This window comes from Crassostrea angulata, chromosome 5 (genome assembly GCF_025612915.1).
Source record: "Crassostrea angulata isolate pt1a10 chromosome 5, ASM2561291v2, whole genome shotgun sequence".
NCBI lineage: Eukaryota > Metazoa > Mollusca > Bivalvia > Ostreida > Ostreidae > Magallana > Magallana angulata.
In genome coordinates, this window is record NC_069115.1 from 12,682,079 (window position 1) to 12,699,270 (window position 17,192).

General features: G+C 31.4%; 1 protein-coding gene across 6 annotated transcripts in view; it reads left to right on the forward strand.

Annotated features, from left to right (window-relative positions):
- Window positions 1-17,192, forward strand: part of LOC128185749 (suppressor of lurcher protein 1-like) — a 59,382-nt gene that overhangs the window by 14,982 nt on the left and 27,208 nt on the right. For 2 of the 6 annotated variants that reach the window (XM_052855402.1, XM_052855405.1), the window contains exons 2-4: window positions 1,874-1,889; window positions 2,446-2,469; window positions 2,636-2,664. In XM_052855402.1, the coding sequence (XP_052711362.1) occupies window positions 2,662-2,664 (3 nt within the window). In that variant the 5' untranslated portion in view covers window positions 1,874-1,889; window positions 2,446-2,469; window positions 2,636-2,661. Of the gene's footprint in view, window positions 1-1,873; window positions 1,890-2,445; window positions 2,470-2,635; window positions 2,665-5,161; window positions 5,272-11,193; window positions 11,411-17,192 lie in introns of those variants that run through there. The other 4 variants (XM_052855401.1, XM_052855404.1, XM_052855403.1 and 1 more) reach the window with 4 other exon arrangements.

Below are 17,192 nucleotides of genomic sequence, written 5' to 3' on the forward strand. Positions count from 1 at the left end.
CGATGAGTTTTAAGCAAGATACAGGGCTCACAATTCTTCGTCATGTAAACAAGGCTCGTGCTTTGTTTTTTTTTACATAGGTACAATCTACCGGTAAAAAAAATCTGTTTCAAGCTGATTTGTCTATCTTTTTATTCATTTTAAGCATAAATAAACAGTTCCTTACGTTAAACAAATTCATTTTAGGTCTAAGACTGGAATTTTCACTTCAACATTTAAAATGTAAACAAAAGCTTTGTTTACACAGCGAAGACTTGTAAGCTGTGCAACTCGCTTATAACTTAACAAACGACACTCAACATTTGGTTGCCTATTAAAAAAGCCCAACTGAAGCATTCAAATCGAAAAAAAAATTTGGACCAAAATCGTGACCATGCCCCTTTAATGTTATAAGATATGGAATTGCAGCATCAGTTAATGCATTGTTATTATATTCATACAGTTAAGTATTGCTACATTTTTTAAATTCCATTTGTGAGGGGGTGACTGAATTTGTTTTCACTCTTTGCTCTACGTCAAACAAAGAATTTGTGAAATAAAAAAAAAATAACATGGTTATGATATTTCTAATTATGTATCCTAAATACGCCTAAATATAGAATACGATTATTAAAAACACCTCACAGGTAAACATACTCACTCTAGGTACCTCTGTAGATTTTGGGAGTTGATTTTAATCAACTCTTCCATGCAGTTACTCAAACAAACCGAAAGTGGAACAGTGTTTGGACCTCAGCACAAATCATTGCTGCTGATAAGACTTAGTTCTTGAAAATAATCGATAAATTCGATGTAATGTATGCTAAAGCATTGTTTTTCAAGGAAACTTATTTATAAATGCCTTGAAAATAGTCAGATTTTAAATGGTACGAACAATTCAAATATGTTTTGTAGTTGTATGTATTCCTACGCCAGAGTTCAATATAGTCTCGTTCAGCTCGACGCTTGGGTGTCTCCGTAAATCCTTGTCGGGGATTTATGGTGTCATCCGAGCGTTTGGTTGAACGAGACTAGAGTTCAATATTGCTTGGATCCATACAATTTTCGAGAAATATTTCTATTACTGATACATGTACATAGTTTGATTGAATTAATTTTATCTTTAAATATTATTTAACATGATTCACATGGGGGTTTCTCGACATTCTTGTCGAAAAAGTCCAAAAATTCATATTATAAAAATGTGCGTAATTCAAATTAGAAACTACATGTACTTGTCATGCAAAATAACATATTATTGATTTTAAAATAAATTAACATCGACAAAGTCAACTCCCGTCAGTTCTTCAGTACTTTGATCTTAAAATTCTATTTGATAGATGACTATATATAATGTATATATTTTATATAAAACCTACAAAAAGTACATTTCTGTTCAGGATTTATCTAGGTACAAAGTCCTCTTTATGAAAAGTTAATCTATAATTTAGCAATGCATTAAGTTACCATAGTTAATTTAAACTATCTAAAAAAAAAACACCCAAAATTTGTGTTGGCATTCTCGAGTAAAACTTCTCGAGCTTTAACGGTAGAGCTTGGAGAAACACCTTGAATGTATTAAAAAGGGCCAATGGGGAGAAACTCCCTGTGGTATAAAATGTTATTATCTGATTATGTTAACGTTCATACACTCTAGACATAAATTCAATGTATTCCTTAGAGATTAATCTGAATGATGATTGAGAGGTTTTTTATGGTGTGGCCATTTTGTGGTATTGTTCTGCCTCCAGTAAAAGAGATTTTGAAATTTTGTAAATGTTTATAGGTGACTCATTTTTTTGATACTGTAGTAAAGTTTATACATTAGTTGGAATTAGCCTCGATTATATCTTTTGAAATTGACAAAAGAATATATCTCTTGATTTTTTATCAGGACAAGCTGCCAAGGAGTAAGCACATGGTGTTGTGTTTTGTCGTGGTTTGCTGATTGTGCTTTTTATTGTTGGATATGCGAGATGCTGACTATTTTTGTTTATTTCAGTATTTCATGAAACTGATTTGTTCAGTGTTCACCTTTCTTAATTTATTCCATTGAAGTTTCTTTATTAGAATTATTTTAAAAAACTGTATGTATGTTCCTTAGTTGTTTTGAATATAGTGTAGATATATTATTAGCATGTCTAATTGAATATTTAGTAAATTGTTTATGTGACTGTATATACATAACGTGTTGATATATTGTAAGTATATGGTAAGTATTGTATATTGTGAGTTTGTTAATTTTAAGTAAGTTTTTTATGTTGCGTCTATGATTGATTAGCTATTTGTTCGTACGTTATATTTATGTTGATTTCTGTATTTCCATTTGTGGACGATTATTAAAATACGTACTCATTTTACCTTAGAACATTCAAAGTCATAAAAAGTTAACGATTTAATAATATAAAATTTCACAATTGATATAAATTTATGTTACATATATGTACATTTATATTTATGATCAAGTTGTACCGGAAACCATATTGCATGGTAGGTAAATTTTAAAGGAAAGCTTTCTATTTATACCTTGATTTTCTCTCTATCTTTCTTACAATATTCCATTAGCTGTTTTCTTGCTATGATAGTTTTCTAAACTTAATTGGATAAAAAATATATATACGGATGGAAGTTAAAATGGCAATTTCATTGATTTCAGATTTTCGGCGAGTTCAAGGGGATTTGATGGTAAGTAAAATATTAAAAGCAAATTTGAAATGCATGAGAGATTAAACACTCCGCACATTTGTTTAATCAATAAAGAATTTAAATTATATGGTCATTAATTTCGGTTTGTGTTGATTAATATGTACTGTTAGGTTCTCTGCGAGATAAATGTTTTTTCGATGTACTTGTCAATGAATCTTTGATGTCGTCGAGATCACTTTGAACAACTTTAAGCGCGACAACTCTAGCATCTGTAAATTCCGCCGAAATATTGTATTGGCTTTTATAGTAATATAGATTTTCTTTTTGTTCAATTGATCAGCAATTGTTTCAACGAAAACATATTACGTTACAAAAATCTGTATCAATCAACTGTCAAGATTACGTTTTTTTATTGCTTTAATTCGTGAAGCTAAATTCGGCAAAAGTACAATGTATAACTAATTGAGACTGATTGTGTAGAGATATGAAATAAATTGAGAGTAATTGTGCAAAGATATTTTTAAAGATATAACGAATTGGAACTTTTTCACATGTTCAAACATAAAAGATTATTTCTCGAAACGACAATAATAGCATTTTTAACCATTTATCACCAATAACTATTGTTTTTTCATTCTCACCAATTCGGAAAAATAATTATGATCATTGAAAAATAACATTTTGTTGAATTATATCAATAAATTAGTGTAAAACAGTTTTACAGAAAGTTCGTAAATAGAATAATATAACTGTATAAGTGAAAAGTCAATATGATTAACTATCTCAAAATATATTGATTTGGTCGCTTCTTCTACGTAAACGCTTAGGAATGTAATTTTTTTTTTTTTGGAAATTATAATAAATGAATTTGAACTTGAAGAAAAAGTCCTTTCGTTTAAGACGTCTATTCTGAGAATTTATTTCCGATGGGCAGCCAAAATTTTATTGTCAGTTGTTAAGTTTTAAGTTATTTTATGTAAACATCATGTGTCATGTTTCATTGATGCTTTAAAGGTTGAAAGCTGTGTGAATTCCACATTAATGATTTTAATAAAAGAAAACAACATAAGTGTAACGGAATATGAACTTGGTTGGGCACGTGATAAAATCATGTAAGAACTGATCACGTGCCGAACAAATCACTGTTGAACAATGCCGTTTATTGCTTATATTAACGTTTCAAAAGGGTATGTCATTTGAAATTATTATAACAGAACCGTATGCAATAGTACAGCCGTCAAATTACAATAGCTTGCGGTAATTAAGTGTCCCAAACGAAGTTTTTAAGTATGCCAAACAAATGGAGGCGTATTGTGTCTGCTCAGATTCTTCGTCTTCTTAATCCTAAACTTGTCTGTCGCGTTCCTCATCAAAGATAGCAAAATGGAATATTACAAATCATTTTTATTTAATTTGTTTTTTTTTTTTTTTTGTTTTTTTTTTTTTTGCTTTTTTTTTTGGGGGGGGGATGGGGTCTAACATAGAATTAACATAAGCTATGTGATTCCTATCCTTTAGATCTTTCCCCCTGGGGTCGTCCACACCCCCCAAAAATGACCAAATATGTCATAAAAAAGTTCGGATTCTGACCCTAACCATATAATCCTTGTTTCTTGTTTCTTAATCAAGTATCACGGTAAATAGTTAAGTGATTTTTTATATGCAAAGTTTGACCCGTGTTGGTCATCCCTACCCCCAATGATGCCCTCGCCTCGATTGGGAAAATTTATAAGCGTCCTGATTATAATTACTTCTCGTCACTATTACGTTATTAAAAAGTCCACACGGAATTGAACGGTTTTTTGTGTTCTTTTATAGGTTCATATAAAGAAACGTGTTTGCAAATTCAACATATTATTTGTTCAATGAACTCGGATTTATGCCTTGACTATCTTGCACAAAAACATGTATTCGTGTATATTTTTTATGTGGAATAACATGAAAATGATTAATTTGGCTTTGTTAGATACAAAGCTTTTGTAGATGTCACAAACAAAAGCTTAATATGCTTACCTTTTTTAATTGGAGTTTTATATTAAACAAATCGAATGCCGTTATTACATGACATTTTTTACTTCGACTGCTATTAAGAAATGAAATTTAATAAATTAAAATAAAAGCATGCATATCTCCTCTCTCTCATTCTTGTTTCCTAACCCCTCAATCAATCCTTTCTCTTTTTCAGTCTCTTTCTAAACCTCTCTCTCTTCCTCTCAACCTCTTTCTTTTTCTATCTCCATCTCTCTGTCTGATTCTCTCTCTCTCTCTCTCCCTCTATTTCTCTCTCTCTTTCTCTCTCTCTCTCTCTCTCTCTCTCTCTTTCTCTCTCTCTCTCTCTCTCTCTCTCTCTCTCTCTCTCTCTCTCTCTCTCTGACGTATCAGACTCCCACTGTCTACCATCATAATATTATTAACAGTTTCGTGCCTCCCTCGGGATCTAAAACCTTTTGGCATCTCCTGGATAGATTAAGCAATGATACCAGTATCCCTGGAGTATACTCCTGTGTCACATTTTAGAGGAGAAAAAGAGTAGTATGATAGGAAATGATTTGTCTGCAATGTGCGCTGGCGTTTGAGCGAGAAAAAAATCAATTGTTGGTTTTCTTGATATTATGACTTTGGAAACATTTATTTGATCTTATGGAGGTAGGATTTTTTCATCGGTTTGTTCGTTTGATATTCTTACTTAATTTGTCATTTTGATACAAATGTATGAATAGTTAAGCGTATGACTAAGCTCTTTTTTGCACTGGTTTACCGACGATATGAGATAAATATTCTCTTTTGCTATGATTTCTTGTAAGCCAGACAACTGAAATTAAATTGTTCTGTTTATTACCAAGATAATCAAGCTTATGAACTTAGCCTTCTTTTATTTGTTCATACTAATTACTGAGCCGGGAAACAAGTGAATAATTCGTTTTAAACACCCATAAAAATGTCGAGCGACTTACATGTAAGAAAGCCTCACAAGATACTCTCGTTCAGTCTTCTTTCTCAGACTTTTTCTCTACTCTGTTTTTCTATGTGTTACTCTCTCTCTCTCTCTCTCTCTCTCTCTCTCTCTCTTGTATAAATAAAGAAACGTTTTCGCATCTTGTGGTTGTAACTTAAAACCTGTTAGAAGTTAACAAAAGCTTACCAGGGAACAAAATCGATTCAGTGTCTTTGGAAGGATGATTTATATTAATGCTTCGTTGTAAACGAGGAAGCTTTTGAGTGTAACGTTCCCTCTTTTCAGGAAAATGTTTTCAATTTTCTTAAACTTTTTTTTTAAAATCTAGATATTATCATATCTTCATTTTATTTGCTGTTAAAAAAAATAGATTAGCGATGGTACTTTTAAGTTTTTAACAGCTTTTATAAATAATGTAGAATAACTGTTTACAGTTGATCGAAGTATATGGTTCGCTGCACAGGCGACCAAACATGTCTACTAACATTATATTAAGCTGATACACTTTAAAAGACTGTGAATTGATTTTCTTAGCAGTGATCCTCATACGATAAAAATTGCTCTAATTACCGCATCTAGCTGTCAAATATTATGCAAGTCCGATTGATATTGATGGAACAATTAGTTGCGTTTCTGTGACACAGAGTGGCTTGGTCCCCGATTCCTCAAGTTTGCAAAGTGAATTACGATGAACTGATGAACTGTGATCGATGAACAAATAGAAAACATCTTCTCCTCGCCCGTTTTCTTAATGACTTTTTTTCGAGTATTGATTCGTAAATATTTATCTGACAGCCGACGTGTTAGTGGGAGAAAATGAAGGCTAATTGGACTCAAACTGGGAGGATGTGCTTTGAATTGAGATCTGAATTGGTTTAATGACCGTGCCAATCATCTGGGAATGACCAATGTGCATTGCGCTGTTGAATAATCTCTCCTAATTTTAATTATTTATGGGATTGCAGAAAACAACTCTTTTAATTTGATGCACCATGTAAAATGTATTTGGGATATTTTACGTTTGATGGAAGACAAATGTTTATTAGTATTTGTTGTTTTGTTAAACTTACAAACCGCTCACGCCTTATCTCGAAATACATTTGTCTTTTAAAAGAACGACGATTGTCAGTGAGCAACTGGACGAATTTAACGGGGTCCCAATGAAACCACTAATTTCATACTTTTGGAATCTTGTCTAATTAGTTAAAACCAGTAGCTTAATCGACAAAAAAGACAAACAAACAAAAACCCAAAGAAACAAACAAAACCCCATGCAGCCCGATTAAATATTATTATGAACAAATAAGTTCATATTATTTCCAAACAGTATCAAATGGTAGAATAGTTTAACAGTGTGTTCGTTTCTTCGACATAAATAAACTTTCAACATTGTTTCAAAACGCAGTTTATGTAATATGAATGGCATACAAAAGTGAACATTAACGTAATTTAATCTTAATTGAACTACTTTAAATTAACGTTTTATTTCAATTCCAAAAATGTAAACCTGACAACGATACATGTACATAGTTCACATAACCCAGCATCATAAACATAACTATACTTTAGTAAACAAACAAAAATCGTACAAATCTGAATAATGGCGGCATCGATCATTCCTACCTTAAATCAGTCAAACTTTAGTCACAAATCAAATCCGAATACTGAAAAACTGAAGGGAGTTGATTTTATGGATTATTATTTTAAATTGATGATATTTGAATTTGCATGACAACTAGTTTCTTAGCTGTATTTGAATAATTGCGCATATGTTTTTCTATATTTATGAACTCTCGGGCTTTTTTAGCAAGAATTTCGAATTATAGAGGGAAAACCCAATATGAATCCTGTTGTTTAATATTTAAGATAGAATTAACTCCATTAAACTTAACGATGCAATATGTATCAGTACTCGAAATATTTCTGAACAAGAGAAAGGCTGTCAATAGGACAGCAAACCGAGTTTTCCTTTGCGTGAACAGTATTCATAATCCATTTGTCTACCCTAAATTGATAAACACAACCCATCCAGAGAAATGGGATACCCTATATGCAATATTCTGCGTGAAATTGACTAAATTCAACAGCTGATACATTTTTTCAAAAAATATCAAAAATCAAAATCAAGTAATATTCACAGATCTGATATATGTATAATTTATCTGCAAAACAACTTCCTATCTTGAAAACTGTAGGAGAAGTTATTCGTGAAATAGGGCTACCCTATATGCAATATTCTGCAAAAAAAGTTCAACAGAGTGTATTTTTTTTAACAATAATCAAAAATCAAAATCCAAGTAATATGCACATCTCTGATATATTTACAATTGATCTGCAAAATAACAACTTCCTATCTTGAAAACTGTAGGAGGAGTTATCCGTACAATAAGGGTACCCTTTTGGCAGCCACCCCCTCCGCCATTTTCACCATTCAAATAACCGGATTTTTCCTTTGGAAAACCCGATTAAAAATAATATTAAACATGTTAGTAAAAAAAAAATAATAATGAAGTCTACCCAACGCCCGTTCTGGTTCTTTCTTTAGATTGGATGTGCGGCCCTTGATTCCAAACGCTACCGCTGTAGAAATGACCCTTTGGTATTCAATGGCAGCGAACCAGTCTTATAGAACTCTGGCGTAGGAGTACATACATGTACGACTAAAAATATCTAAATTTTTCGTATCATTTGAAATATGATTTTTTTAAGGTACCTGTATTTATGAATAAAGTTTTCTTGAAAAAACAATGCTTCTGAATACCTTACATCGAATTTATCAATTTTTTTCAAGTACTAATATCAGTCTTGTCAGCAGTGATGGTTTTCCATTCATAATTGTGCTTAGGTCCAAACACTTGTCTCACTTTCGTTTGGCATAGAACAGTTGATTATCAACTCATAATCAAAGTACTGACGTACTGACTGGAGTTGATTTTATCGATTATTATATATTATAGAATCAAAGACACGTTATTTTGCATGGCAAGTAGTATACACGTACTATGTATTTAAAATACGCACATTTTTATAATATGAATACTCGGACATTTCCGAAAAGAATTTCGATAAAACCCATATGAATCATGTCATGTAATATTTAAAGATACTATTAATTCCATCACGGAACGTATCAGTAATCGAAATATTTCTGAAAAATTGTATGGATCCAAGCCAATCTCCGACAAGCAGGAGAGATTCTCTGTTTGTTGAAAATTTACGGAAAATTTACGGAAAATTTACGGAAACCACCGATCGTCTGGTTGAACGAGACTATAGTAATCTCTAGAGTAGGAATACATACCACTACAAAAATATCTAAATTTTTCCAACCATTTAAGATCTGACTATTTTCATGGTGTTTATAAATAAGTTTCCTTGAAAAACAGTGCTTCAGAATTCATTACAGTGAATTTATCGATCATTTTCGAGAACTAAGTCTTGTCAGCGGTGATGATTTGTGCTTAGGTTCAACCACTGTTTCAATTTCGGTTTGTCAGAGTAACTGCATAGGAGAGTTGATTAAATCAAACTCCCAAAAATTGTTTTACTACCACACGAATTTAGCACTAGTACATTATTGATACTTGTAACTGTATTCGAATTTGAAATTATGAAGGAATACAAAAATATAGCTACTAGCTCTTTATATTTTGACTGTTGTAAAATGATATGACTGTAAAGTTTCTTTTAAACAAACTTAAGGACTTTGGAGACTTTAATTTTAAAATGAAATAAATATATGTTTTGGCATGCACTGTTTCGTTCATCTTGAAGACTACGACATTGGCGATGAACATAAAACAGCGTTAAATAACATGCTCATGATGAATCTGTCTCCGGGGAAAATATGGTGTGTCTGTGAATCCTATAGACTTAAAAGCTTTAAATTGTAAAACGCATTTTCTCTGCCATTCAGTTAACTGAAATCCGACGAATGGCTTCTAAAAGGTACATATTTCCGCCATTCACTCGCTTTTTCAGACGTTTCAGGTTTAACATTCAGTTGACTGGATGTCACGAGTCAATCTTGTAGATGTAACGCAAGTTTCGTAGACAAAGGATAACACGTAAATCGTTTGTGTACGCTTTTTATTGATTAAAATTTATATTAATGGTGTGAAATGTATATATATATATATATATATATATATATATATATATATATATATATATATATATATATATATATATATATATATATATATATATAATTGCTGTTGATATTTTTGTAATGGATAATGATAATTATCTCCATAGATACATAAATGCGGAGTGAATTGACATTTTATTTACCAATGACTATACACCATTTAAACTTCATCCGTATTTTTGTTTCACTAAACTACCCATCACAACCCCCCCCCCCCCCCCCAATCCATCAACTGGGAAAATTAAAATAATGTTTAAGTTTCATTTTAATAAATATTTTTGAATCTTAATAATAATCAATTGTGTACTGACATGGAGCATCAAATGCACGTGTGATCCATATCAAATATTGATGAGTCAACCCTGAATAGGAAGCTATCTGGCAGTATTGCTATATATTTCTCCATCAAGTATATAAAAAAAAAACAAAAACGGAAGTTGTTTCCGATGCATTTTCAACATCATTTACTTTCTGTTACAATGCCTTAATATAGACATTGCATGCGTATTTTGGATTCCATATTAATGAATAATTGATATCTGTGGCACCAAAATGTTTTGATGAAAAAGCACGAGTGAGTAAATTTTAGAAAGGATCAAAGAATTGGCCTTTGATTACACAATGGGGAATTAAGATAAGATCAGGATTTTAATTTTTTATCTTTAATCTATCTACGCACGCCAGTATAGCTATCTTCTGTTTTTTATTACTTAACTAGCCAAGGCTAGTTTAAGACCCATAATGGAAGGTCGTCATTGAATAAAAAGTTGGGAGTTGTGGATTTTTTTTTTCGGGGGGGGGGGGGGTGTTTTGTTTTGGCTTTTTGTTTGTTTTGGGTTTTTTCCTTTGTATTTTTATGTTTTGCTGTTCTTCAATGAAAAAGTTTCCAAAATATATTTTTACTATTTCTTTTAGCCTTGAAAGCTTTTTTTTATTAAATTTACTGCCTTTTTAGAGTTTAGATTTTACAAAGTTTTAGATTCGGGTGGCATTTGTAAACAATGCCACTGTTTCGTCTTTCCAAATATATCAAATAATAGCTTGTAACAAACATTCTAATATTAATGTTGAGGCGTTGTTTCCCCTGCCTGAGATTCTTGCTAAGCAGACAAAGTTGCTCTTTAAGTTAAATAAAATTTGGATGTTAACTACGCCAACATGTTTAAAGCAAAGAAAATTAATAATAATTAACAAAAACAAACAAACAAAACGTGTCGTCATTCAAAAATAAATTTTTTTTTAAAGATATGTTTTTTCTACAACAGCCACAAGACAAGAAACCCATTTCTATATCTAGTTAACCTTCAAATTAATTACACGGCCAGAGGAAAAAAAGAGATCAGACTCTTTGTGACACCATAAAGTGTAATCTACACTGAATTCCTAACAGCTGATAATGGGAGAACATTCGGATTATAGCGTTCCTTGTAAGACTCCGCGTGTGTTGAGCAAAAATCAATTCCCGCTCGGCATCCGGGGAGTAGGAGACATTTTCAGAGATTGTTTCGTCGAGCATGTGTTCTAGGTGGAGGATATGACTACGTGAGGAACATGTCAGATACAGTTAAGTCCTATCAAGGCTTGGCCATAGTGATCACAACATAGTTCTTTATTGCTTTAGCTCAATTTCGAAAAGAGACTGTGTTTTTGGGTAGATTCGGCCTCCCAAGGATCTAAACGTAAGCATTCTTCCAACTTTATTTTAAGTTTATCTTAGTTTTTATCTGGTGCATTTGTCGCTAAGATCAGTAGATCTGGACTAGAGTCTTACTTGTTTAGTTTGAAACGCATATGATCAAAGCTAAATCGTCAGAATGTACATCAGCTTTTTGTGGATCTCTGTATATATTCAAATTAACAGTGCAAGTATGATTTCTTTGGGGTCTGTTTGATAAAGTAAGTTAGAGTATTTTTTTAAAAAGCTGCCTGGGTTTTTTGTACGAATCCATTTAAAACCTAGACTTATTTGATCTTCTCTTTTATAAAAAGTAAGCTAAGTTTTAGTCGATCTTTTTCAATAGCTTAAAAACTTTCCTATCATCGTTCGAAAGACAGACATTTTATTGTATGATTTTTTGATAAACTATAAACCTAGTAGATGAAATGAAATAACTAATAAGTTTTCTTAAATAAGTAAGAAAAATGTTTATGGTTCAGTTTTAAAAGGATACAATGTGTAAATGTTAGTTAAATCGAAGATAAGCTATAAATATTGGTCATAAAGGGTTTGGTCAATTCTATCGACAGTAACAGTGTTAACTTAATACAATTCTTTCATTTTGACACAGCATTGAAAATACTTTTTATGTCTTCTTTTTTACCGCCCATTTTCAATTCTAACATTAGGTATTCTAAAGCCATTGATATCTTAAGAAGTTTTGCGACACTTTCAATTCGAAAAACCCTTTATGTTCCAACTGCTAAGTTCAACGCAGAAAAAAAAAATATGTGTGTGTGATGTGTGTGTGCGAAACAATATGCGTCTGGTTTTTTCTGTAAAAATTGAGATCATTTTTAATTTTTTTAAGTTGTTTTACTTTACAATGGGGTTTTTGACAAAATTAAATTTTTTGACGTTCTATCGTCTTTAACCAATCGATGCCAAATGAATAAAGAGCTGTGTTTTCAAAATCTTTGGTTGAAGCGAAGCAGATTTGGTAACGATAGCTGTCATTATACAAGACAGGGTTTGGTGTAAATTACAAGGTTTGGGCAAAAGATGATGGAAGCGGTGATTAGTGGGTTCTGATGGAACGATTGGTGATTCTTAATGTTGATTATTTTCTCCTAGTTTTATTCAATCTCTCTGTTTTGCCTATTACCACAAAATTCAGTTTTTGGATGGAGGTTTAACATTGTTCCGTAAGCTGCATGATTCACTGTTGGGGCTTAATAATTTTGAATGTAATTAAGGCTTAGTGTAATTTATTATTCGAATGAAAAAGACCAAATATTTTGAGTTGAAAGAAGATTTTTTTTCATCTTTAATTTACACATATTTTGAATTTGTTTAGCTGAATATGTGATGGTGCGGAGGTTAACATGTACGTTAACTTCCATCTTCAAGTTGTCATTACCAACATCAAATCTTTGATGTATTTACATACTAGTACGTATATATACATACCTTATTTAAGACACAATCATTATGATATATTTATAATCGATATAATTAGGTACTAGTATTTAATTAACTAGGTGTAGCATGGTATATCAGAACACCATCTACAGCTTAGGTAGATATCAAATTCGTGGTTATATGTAAAATGTCCCTTTTATTAAATTGCAAAAACAAAAGATACAACGATTAATACTTAGTTTTAAAAAAAAAATGAAATTTCATTGAATTTTTACATAGGAATATATAGAGTTAATCTTTTCAAATCTTCTTCTTAAAAACCATTTGGTTTGTTTATCGAATATGTATCACGATAAAAAAAGGCAACTAACATTCATGTATGTGGCATGGCATTAGTAATTCAAATAACGTTTAGCTGTTATCAGAACGTTAAGGATTGAAATCCCAAACCATTAAGTAGAAAACTATAAATCTTATTCTATGTATGCGCGTAGGTACAAAACTATTAAAAATCATTTCCTGTAATGGTACTATTTTGTTCGATATGAAAATGATTTAATTAACACTTAGTAACGACATTCATAATAATATCAGAATACGGTCGTAATCAGATTTGGTTCCGTCATCAGAAGCAGCGGTCCCATGGTGACGCCAGCGTAAATCAATTCTGTTTCACGTCGCCACGTCTAAATCAAATCACCTTAATAGCGGGCTATGACATAAAAGTGACAAATCTAGGTTCCACAAAGAGCAGCCGCCTTTTTACTCAATTGCTGAATAATATTTTTATTTATTTCTATTTCTTAACCAAATATTTTTTCTTAATAACAGTGATTTTTAACAGTCATTTTTTTTCTCTTACAACATTCTTTCATTAGTTTATTTTATCTATGATCATTATTGCTGGATTACATGTAAAAGACTTGTTAATAATTTCTAGAAAGATCAATTGAATTATGAAATCGGTATATACGGATAAAAAATTCTGTGCACACAATACAATGACTTTGATGGTTTTTGCGTAGCAACAGCAAAGGGTAAATCTTTATTTTAAAAGCAACATTGTATTCTATACGTTTATTAGTATCGAGAAAAGTGACTATCTGAACACTAAACATCTTAGAAATAGACATAAAGAATGATGCATGACCCATATTAATCATTCATCGATAATAAACATTTGTAATAAGAAATGAACGTTCTTTATTATTATGGTGCACCAAGAATGTGGTTCTTTGGTTATATTAATTGTTCTGTACAGTTCCCAATGCTGGTTTAATGTTTACTATTTCCTCTAGAGATATGAAGCATCGCCCGCAGATATCCATAATGGTCTGCTGTACAGACATTTTGGTGTTGGATTGCGATATATGAACCAAAATGAAAAATCAAAGCAATCCGTTGGATGTATGGTGATGAATAGATCGTAAAAGAGGGTTTAGAGAATCACTGTTGTGAGAAAAAATTCATAAAGCAATATTGTGGATATTCATGTGGTGAATTTTCATTGTAAACTGTTTCAACATTATAGTGAATGTCGTTACGGTAAAGTGTTCCTCAAAACAGATATGTAACTTAAAATAGCTAAATCAAATTTAGATATTTAGTTTTGTTTGTTTTGGTTTTTTTTTTCAAGATTGGTCTCATATATATGTACATGTTTATTTCAATATTGTATAGATTTCTTCAGCTTGATTTTTATATATGTGTGACCAGACCTTATGGATAATGTGTCTGGTTTTAAACGTAAAAAAATGCTACATGTATGTAAAGGAAATTACTTGTCAAGTCTTATAATGAGGTACAAGATAATTTAAGGACATTTATCACTATATAAGTATATTGATCTGTATCTTTTTCTAGATGGAGACTGATAATGTCTACATTATCTACCATAAATAATGGTTAAATCCATGTCGCTATAAGATATATGTCATTCAGACAACGAAATTCCGTCTCCACACATAAAGTTGGGTAGAAAGAAAAAATGAACTATTTCATTGTCAAATAAGGAATAACCTAGTGTCTTTAAGACCCCCTTGAGGGATATCTTCCCGATGAATACATGCTGAAAATATCGAATTTTCTTTAGTTAGTGTGCTAAATTATCAGAATTATCCTCATCGAGTTAGAGATGTTTTCTCGTTATTTTCTAGTCATTTCTCTCAAGAGTACTTTTAAATGAAGACTTAATTCAGAATTGTTATAGTTTTACTCCATGTCTTATTCCCTACAGCTAAGAATTGCTTACCGATGTTTCGGTGGAAATTAGTTGTTTTCATGAGTTGCTCTAACTATTCTGAAATTCAGAGGTCAAAAAAGTACTTGACTACTAATTAAAAGACTCCTCAGAATTCCAAATCTATGTATAAAACTAAGCTTTAAAGAAAGAAAATTTAAGCTCCATTGTAGAACAAATGCCGGATTCTGAAAGTGATACATGATAGAATATGTTATGCAAAAATATAACCAAAGAACGAGAAATATTTGCATTGTCCCTACAAAAAAGGGAAACACATTGTAAAACTATACCCCAGTGATGCAGTATTTAGGAAATGGAAATGTGTATGCATTAACAAACGACATTTAAGACAAAAGAATTCACTCGGATTAAAAACTGTTTAACACGAACTATGTGTTGTTGCACTGGAACTAGAGAGGGAAAACTTTGTAATAGAAATATTGATTCTCTCTGTGTTAGCCGTGACAGGGCTATGATGATCATTGTTTTTTAAGATTGATTGCATCTCCAGAATACCGCCAAAAAAGCATACACACACTGCTTTCCCCCTAATAGCTTTCAGAAATGCCTAGTAAATAAATGAGATTCCGTCAGAGAAGGGTGATTTAAACTTGATCCGACTTCTGCATCAGGTGTGGCTGTGTGCCTGATGTTTTCTTGACATGTTGACTTGATATTTGTTGGGTTTTTTACCCAATTGGCATTTAAATAATTATTATGTTTAGTTCAAATCACTTCAAAGTATCGTCATCGATTTTAATTAAATCTTGCGAATTATGAGGAAAAAAAGTGAATGTACAACTTTAGAACCAAAATCTACCTTTCTTTTAAATTGGATATGGATGTATATGAATAAACTATAAAAAGATGTGTAAAATCCAGTCAACTGATATTTTTTAAAGTATTTGCCGAAGAGTAATATGTATACTACATGAATGGGGACAAATTGGCCAATATCTTATACTGGAATGATGGATACAGATAAGAAACATCTTTTGAAAAAAATCAGCAAAGACACTTTGACAAGAAAGCATTTTCATGCACATATCATGCACTAAAGTGATTATGAATTCGAAAATAGCCAAAAGCATTTATTATATAAACGTTTTAAACTAAAATTTCGTTACAAACAATTATCACTCTGGATGCATATTGCATACTGCAAATTATCTGCATAATTCTGCACGTTTTGCTTTGTTGGTATTCGTTGTCGTCCGTTGTCTGTTTGCAGTTTTACAGTTTTTACCTTACGTAAACAGTAATTTCAAAAAATGTGTTTGGAATGAGAAACTTATAATGTGAAAACAACGATTACTAGCCAACAGGGGCCTTAAGTGTTGGGGAAAACGAATTAACTGCAAACATTAGATACAATTTGCGAACAAAAAAATATCTGCTTCCTGTTATCAAGTAGACAAAATAAGTACATTGTAATGTCGAGAAAAATTGTTAAAAAGCAAAACTAATGTCTCAAGAATTTTAGGAACACTAATTTTGGTTATTATGGTAATACATGTACAATCAATTACTGTGAGGTAAATTCATTATTGTTTAGGAAATAAAAACAACCATTGCTTATATTTACCCGGATAATGGTAGGTAAACATAAATATATAGATGTATACTTTTTAAGCAGAAATTTAGTCGCTAGAAATACTTTAAGTAAAAATAACTTTAAAAACATTTTTCCCTCCAAATGATAAAAGTCCCTGTACTGAAGGTAATAATAGTTGCCAAAGTATCAGTCTCTTCGTCCATCTGTCTGTCCGTCAGCATAGACATTTTTTTTAATTCTTATATAGACTCTGAGGCATAATCATGATTTTGGTCAAAAAATAATTTTCTGATTGTAATGGCATTTTTGATAGGCAACAAAAATATGAGAGCCATTCGTAGAGTTGTAAGCGAGTTACAGAGCTTGCAATTATTTGCTATGTAAACAAAGCGTTTGTATACATTTTGAATATTTAAGTGAAAATTTTAGTTTAAACCTAAAATGAATAATTGAAACTTAAAGAATTTTTTTATCTATGCCCAAAATGAATAAAAATATAGATTATATAAAAATATATAATCAGGTATATGTGTATATTGAACCTATGTAAACAAAAAATAGGACACGAGCCTTGTTTACATGACA